The sequence below is a fragment of the Osmia lignaria genome, chromosome 9, assembly GCF_051020975.1.
Source record: "Osmia lignaria lignaria isolate PbOS001 chromosome 9, iyOsmLign1, whole genome shotgun sequence".
NCBI classification, from domain to species: domain Eukaryota; kingdom Metazoa; phylum Arthropoda; class Insecta; order Hymenoptera; family Megachilidae; genus Osmia; species Osmia lignaria.
In genome coordinates, this window is record NC_135040.1 from 13,635,214 (window position 1) to 13,643,011 (window position 7,798).

A 7,798-nucleotide genomic window follows, 5' to 3' on the forward strand; every position below is an offset into this window, starting at 1 on the left:
AATTGAATTTCTCGTTAATGTTTAAAACATATCGAACAGTATTGCTTATAAATAGGAACAGTTACTATATGAATACATATAAACGAGCTTTATAACTCATGCCTTCTATTATGACAAATATACTGTTTAGATAAAGCAACTTGGACTTTAGTATGTAGTTATTCGTTGAAATATTTTTATTTTACATAAAGAAAAATGTAGAAAATGTATTGTAAAATACTTTGAAGTTCTGATAAGAAATTTCGACATATTTATAATACGTTGCTTATGAAAAAGTACATACACAAAAAAGCAGATGTGTACACAAGTGCAATACTCAATATTAGCATGTATTTACTTCCGTATTGGACATGCTGGGATTGTCTCAGGAAGATTGAATTTCATCTATGTTTATATGAGCAATAAAACGTAGTCTCATTTGCAAAGCTGGCCTTAGTCTTCGTATAATGCATTCGACTTCGTTCTTCATCATGTCACCAACAAACATGTATTTTATGTGATACCTGTTGCAATTAATATTAAGGAAAATACACGTTTCGTTAAACGATTCTTTGAAAGACAATAAATAAAAGGATACAGTAAATCACAAACTGGATCCATGTATTTTAGATGAGACTGAAGACGATCCACTTGTTCGAGCATCTCATATAAACAAACTGCTAATTCCACGACACAATTTGGTCTTTCAGCGTTAAATCTTGCTAACGTGGGTCCAATTAAATGACAAGCATATATCAATTGCTCTTCGCTATTCACAACTGGTTGAAGGTTTTCCTTAATAAATCTAAATAAAATTATATTAAAATCACTGCGAGGTATATATAACATACTACATTAATTTTTTTGTTAACTTACTGAGGCATAGTTGTTATTTGTCCAACACCAGCATGGTGCCAAACAGAATGTGCCAATGCTAACATATAACTGTATTTGTTCTCTAACAGACTATTATGGGTATTATTGAAATTGAACATTTGAAACGGAGTTAAATTATTATATTGCCAGTTAGCTAATCCTGGACTGCTAATAGTTTCTACCAGACGATCATGAAGTGCCGACCAATAACATTCTGGTAAAGCAGCTAATAACAATCCCACACAATTAATCCACAAATGAATTTCATCCGACGGTATTACTGTATACCTAATAAATATAAAAATTGTTATAATCAACAAGTATGAGTACATTTAAATATACATAAATGTTTTAGCTTACCCTTTTGCAACCACGTCTAATAACGAATTAGCAACTAAATTTGGAGCAACAGGAACAGCCATTAACTCAACACACGTAACATACAACGCATGGGCGGCAGGATTAGGAAATTCGTTAAATCTCCAATCAGTAGCGGGAAAATGAGCCATACCTGACATTGCTTTGGTACATATTTTGTTAGAAGAAAAGTTGACCATTTAACCAATATTTTGTACTAAGAGGACTACTTACTTTCGACAATTCTTTGCACTAAACGGATGTAATAATCTAATTCCGGCATCCAAGTGACAACATCGTCGGTAGATCGAGTCATGTACATTTGGTAAGCTTCTGAAAGTGCCCATCCTGGTGCTCTAATTTCTCTCAGAGATCCTAAAACTGCGAAGACTAAACGTCGTTTAAGAGGCGGGTTATCCCTTAATTTCCGTTCATAATAGTGTAATGTGTTGTAAAGATATGTTACAGGTCGATCTGAAATTCAATACATCAAATTAAATGAAAGAAATTTAAATATCACGTTGAAAATTGAAAATTAGCCATGTACCAACCATGAAATTTGTATAAACATCCTAAATGTTCCAACAATGCTTCTAAGCTTTTCGCTACAGCTGGAATTTCCAGATACCTATGTACAACGATATCGAAAACTGGTAAAAATCTTAAGCACACATTTCCAAAGTAAACTGGTAAACTTTGATATTGACTAGGCCCTCCGCTTGTTTGTTCCATAATACCTTCAGGGGCAAACTTTTCCGGAAATTTTCTGTGAAATGCAAGATGTTTCTCGTGCCAGTTCGATTGCTTCCAGTGTTCCGGTGAGTTTTCCTTTACAAATTCTTGCACTCTGTTGCGAAATTCGATAGCTTTAAGTAACAATAACTGAATGATAAAAAAGCATACTTGAGCCTCGCTTCCTTCGTGAGTTCTTAATACTAGGCATAGGATCAGTCTGTCAATGGTGACTATATTATATTTCCATATCATATCGTTGATCGTATCTACACATTTATTTACATGTTGACCGCCCACGCTGTTGGCGAATTCAAATACAAGATAATCACAAAACTTTCGAAGATGAGCCGACAGAGCTCGAGCTCCTATTCTCTCTAAAATTTTATATGCGATTGGACTGATACGATCAGTCTCGAAGATCATCTTCCATAGGAGACATAAAAACAATGGGGGTGTACCGGGTACAGAGAAGTGTGCTATTATATCATTCTCGTTGCTCATCGATGCCCAATTTCGATACTCTTCTTCAACAGCTTTCTTGATCTGCTGTTTGTTCTCTTTCGGTACGCTGTTTTGTTGAAAGAATTCGCTCAGTACCGGTGGGAAACATTTCAGAGTATGATTAGCCCACGAATGCGGTGTATTCTGCATGATTGTGTTCAACAATTCTTTGCACCATGTACCGCTATGGCTGTCCGATCCTGTTCCTGTCACGTGCATAGAACGTGCCAGTGTTAATACTAAAGCTCTGTTCAACTCTTCGGATTCAGCGGACACAAGAGTCTTCGGTTCTGACAAAAATCTAGACAGTTGTGGTTGCACTTCGGCAGATCCTAAACCAGTGATCAGCCGAAGAGCAGTGCTTTCTACGCAGAGATGAAGTTGCGTCTGATTAGTTTGTGGCACAGCCGCCAGACTATGTAAATGAGAGAGAAGTTGAACTCTGTAATGCGGCTGTATATGATGCATTCTGTAACTGAACATTTCCAGAAGCGTATACAACGTTCCCCATGCGTGGGATTTGAAAACTGTTGGAAGTAACTGACTGATAAAGCCTTTGATACCGAGACTTTCGATCTCCGTGTAAACCAGTAATCTGCTGTAAGTCTCGACCAATGCAGGAGCTAATGCCATGTTACTTTTAGATTGCGCTAGTTTGATGACATGAGTAACGATGCTATGAATCAAACTCATCTTCGAATGAACGGTTAGCGAATCTAAGATCGACATCGACAGTGGAGTAGTTGGTCCGCTTGCGAGAGCTGCATTGTTCTGCAACGTTTGCATCGGTTGCTGTTGTTGACCTTTTTGAGTACCAAGTATGGTATCAACTAAGGCTGCCATTGGCCTCCCAAAATATTCTTGATTCGTCGAATACGCATTACATAATAAGGCAATGCGATAATCTGATCCCATGCAAAGAGAGGTATTTGGCATAACTAAATGTTGCAAAAATTCATGATGAAGTTTCAATGTATGCGGTATCGGTCTGTGAATATTCGAATGTTCAGACTGAGCTTTCTTCAATAAATGTATCCATATACAGGTGATAGCCATTTGATGTGTACATAACGCTTGAGTATAATCCGGAACAGGTAGAGGTTCCTTTTCCGGATAAAGAAGATCGTATAATTTTAATACTGGTAAAAAGTTTGATAGGGGGTTTCTTTGAATGCTTCCAGAAATAAATTGCAACAAGACCCACATCAAGTGATCTCTTCCTTTTCTTAGCTCTCTGCCTGTTAATTTATCGTGTATCGCCATTACGATGCTTGGGAAACAGGCGTACGAGAAAAGTACAAAATATATAAGTTGCGACGAAAGATGCAACCATACGTAGTGATTCGCAACCGTTCCATCTGTTCCTTCTGCTGGCAAAGATTCATTTTCTGCACGTTCCATAGCGAGAATCACAAGTTCCACTAACTGTTCTTCCAAAGCTACGCACCGTTGCTTTTGCTACAACGTAAGTGAAATAAAATATTTCACTGAAATGCTTATCTTCAAGAACAATAATTCTGTCGCACAACTATACCTGCTTTTGTAGACCAAGCATTGAACACACCATATCTCTACTATAGGGTTGTTCCAATACGTATCTAAGTAATCCAGTTTGCGATTTAAGCAGATCTTCGTCGTAAGGTAAATTTCCTTTCAATGAAAATTTTAATGTAGTTGTATCCAGTACCCATGGATTAATCAAATCTGCATATCCAGTGTGTTCCACAACTGGTAACATTTTTGAATGTCCTACTATGGACACCATTTGTGCTGTGTTGCGAAAGCTTTCAACAAAATTTGAAAGTAGTTTTGCTAGTTTCTAAAGACAAAAAATTAATTGAATACAATTTTATTAGTATAATGTAATAATCTTTACCTTTGGAAAAACATACCCAATGTGGCCAATTTTTTCCATCAGGATAAGCTTTCTGAATTTCATTCACTATAAAATAACCTGGTAAAAGGCAAGCATTTCTATCAAAAATGTACTCAATTACATTCTCTAAAGCTTTTAATTGTGGTTGAATAGATGCATTTAATCTTGCTGGGATTGTCTGAGCTTTTTCTTTACAACCCTGAAATATCAATTAATGTTAGTAGCTCTAGACTAACTTCAATAACTAAAATACCTACTTTCATTATTTCTCTAACACCCTTGTAATCAACTCCTCCAATAATATGCCGTATGAGGACAAAACATTCTACCCAAAAGTCTTCCAATTGATATTGTAGTTTGTCACAAGTTAATATACACTCACATACAAGTCTAAAATTACATAAATATGTATTCAATTATTTTATAATTTCATTTAATTCATAACATATTATTTACCTTGCTGGTAAAACATTAGATGTAACTAAATTTTCCAATAAGGATAATAATAGCTGCAACCTCCTATGATTAGTCATAGCTGCTGCCATTGATAAAAATTGCCTTACAGCACTTTCTTGCTGTTCTTTGGGTAAATTGGACATAGCGGATGTTAACTCTGTTTGCCATGTTGCTAATTTTTCGTTTTCACTATTTGGATGATATACCAAAACACAACTGAATGCTTCTTCAATAGCTTCTACTTTCTGTAATAGATAGATTAATACAATTATAATACATAAAATGCATTCTTTGGTGCAGCAAGTACTATATGTGAAGTAAACGTTCAAAATTTAATTTTCAATTCTAACATAACATTGAAATAATGTATACTTACTAAAATATCGTTTACAATGTTAGTGATTTGCGCTTCACTAGTCATTTTTTAATACAATACTTTTGTGCTCCAGTAGAACAAAAATCAATAATTAAAACGTCAAAACAAAAACTACTTTCTCTTGTTTCATAGTTTATTTCTGAAATTTCTATTTGACGGATAATCAAACAAATTTGTAAACATATTTTATATTCTGTTTATGTTTACATAACCTGGGTGCATTTACATCTAATTGAAAAAATGAGATTATTAGTGTGCATCGAGTCAGATGTCACCACTATCAAAATTGCATCAAAACTAAATTCAAAGATGACGCTGCAGGTAGTTTGCAGAAGTGTTTGTTTCGTTCAAATTTTTGCCGCTAGTCAGTGTTTATTAAACAGCTGCGTAAAAGAAAAAAATAAGGAGTAATAGAACAATACTTTAAACTTTTCAATGTTCATTTATTTCTTTATAAATATCTATTTCATTAATTACAGAAAATATCATTGAAAAAGAGAAAGAAATTATACTATTGGCCATAGTTATTGTATAACCTATATGCGATTTAAAAAATTGGAATACAATGTTCTCGACAAAACACCTCGTGAAACCAACGTTACTTTGTGGACCTAAGGAATTAAGCAAATCTTTTATGTTCGAGGTAAATTTAACAAGAAATAAAACTTTTAATATTTGATACATGATAGTGCAAAATAAACAAGAAATTTCTATATTTAGCTATTGAAATAACGAAGGTTATTTAATACATTGCTTCATTTATTTAATTAAATGTAATCCAACAAAATTTCTATCCCTTTTAGAATTAAACTATCATTTACATTTGTAAATTTAATATTCAATAGCGTTTATATTCGAAAATATTAATTTGTATACAATTAAAATCTGCTAAAAACAATACGTCATAAGCGAAATGATCGTTTAAAAATTCGCGGGTAAAAAAATGCAATAACGATTGTGGTACATTATCGATATAACATCGATATAACATCGATATATAAATCGCGTAAGTACTTTGTAATACGAAGAAACGCGGTAACGCGATAACTTTTATTTTCGAATAAATTCTCCGTTAAGAGTGTTATTTTATTGCGGGGAGTAGCGTTTGTTACGGGTCTGTTTTGTTAGAAACGATTTGAACATTCCCGGAATTGGATTTTCCTTCGTAGGCAGCAATTTACTGGGCTGAAGAAGGACGCCGCGTCGTTTACATTACACCAGCCCCGTTGGAAAGCCTGCCGGCGGCCTGTCACGACAGAAGTAATCCAGCACCCGCGGCTTTCAAGCTGATGAGATTTATGTAAGCGGAACACTTTTCTTGTACCGCTTCTGCACGTGCATCGGCCTTCAGGATTCATTTCTAAAAAGAGCCTCAGATTTATATTCATTCGGTTAAATCAAATCGCTTGTTTTGAATCTTGTACAATCGTTATAAAATGTAAACAATTCATGGTTTCTTTAATCATTTGTCACAGGTATCATTTTTAACGACACCTTTTCTTTCAGTTGAAAATTATTGCGTAATAAATCGCAGTTCATTTGTATCCACGAATCGATCAATTCGTTGCGAAGCGGCGCCATTATGTTGCGCCATAGAATAATATTAGAAGGAACGGTTTTCAATCGAGAAACATTGTTTAACATACCGGAAGCAATCGATCAAGGAACATTAGTTACTTTACACGTCACACGCGACAGATATTGACATTCAGCGTGCATAAACATACACATTGTTTACGAGCGATCGTATTTTCAGAAGATGCTACGTTAAACGCACATAGATCACGTCAAGGAACATTATTCATCTGGAATAGTAGAGGATTACACTGAAGTACGCAGTACATTACCGCACAAAGAACTTTGATTCATCGTTGAATAAAGTCTTGAATACATTTACTCAAGACTATCCTTACAAATCTTAAATATAGGATAGTTCAAATTAAGGGTATTAATTTTAGAGGATTATGCAAGCTAAAGCAGCAAGAAAAAAAAATAATCATCATTGTTGCTTTATTGAATCACTCTATTGAATTATTTCAAACATCATAAGCTATTCTTTATTCTTCTGTTTTCTCAATTAATTCCACCCACTGAAGAATAATGCTTTATGAATATAACCAATCAGTTCGGGAAGGTTTATTCTTTTGACTGGAGCACAGTATAAACAACGAGGTTCGCAATTTTTATGCGCGATTCATCAGACCAGCTGAAGCTGGAGTAAAATAAACGATCGAACGAAGATTGTAGCAAATCTGCTGCTTCCTTCTTCTAAGGTTTATTTTTCAACCAGAAATTCTGTGTCCGTGCGGAGGATTCATTTGAACATGGCCTCTGGTAAAAGAGGAAAGTTTACCTTTTCAACCAATTAATTGCCTTTGGATTTACCTTACTTTTACTAGTTTTATAGAGAAATTGGAATAAAATAAGAAATGAAGGAAATTAATATTTTAAATATGATAAATATTTTCACGGGAGTAATCGATGTAACATTATTTCACATTAGTTACGATCGTTTAGATCTATTATTTACAAAATTCGTATGTTTGTTTCCTCTAAGCCACTGTTCTTTCCTGATACTGAACATTTTTTTTTTTTTTTTTTTTTCATAAATTCCGAAGATGTTTTGTGGTGCTTACACTTCG

General features: G+C 34.5%; 1 protein-coding gene across 1 annotated transcript; it reads right to left on the bottom strand.

Moving 5' to 3' along the window:
• Window positions 1-364: 364 nt before the first annotated feature.
• On the bottom strand, window positions 365-5,433 carry MED23 (mediator complex subunit 23). The gene is made up of 11 exons (XM_034315416.2): window positions 5,157-5,433; window positions 4,781-5,025; window positions 4,582-4,714; window positions 4,341-4,523; window positions 3,983-4,267; window positions 1,764-3,906; window positions 1,447-1,686; window positions 1,216-1,375; window positions 856-1,143; window positions 578-784; window positions 365-503 (listed from the first exon to the last, which is right to left on the bottom strand). Exons 1-11 carry the CDS (start codon window positions 5,199-5,201, stop codon window positions 365-367), a joined length of 4,068 nt encoding a protein of 1,355 aa, XP_034171307.1. The 5' UTR covers window positions 5,202-5,433.
• Window positions 5,434-7,798: the final 2,365 nt, after the last annotated feature.

What these genes read in the sequence shown, in the direction of transcription:
- MED23 (XM_034315416.2), bottom strand. Translation starts at nt 5,201, where the DNA reads ATGACTAGTGAAGCGCAAATCACTAACATTGTAAACGATATTTTA. An exon ending in ACATTGTAAACGATATTTTA is followed by an intron (nt 5,026 to 5,156) that starts GTAAGTATACAT and finishes TATCTATTACAG; the next exon opens with AAAGTAGAAGCTATTGAAGA. An exon ending in ATGTTTATACAAATTTCATG is followed by an intron (nt 1,687 to 1,763) that starts GTTGGTACATGG and finishes ATTGAATTTCAG; the next exon opens with ATCGACCTGTAACATATCTT.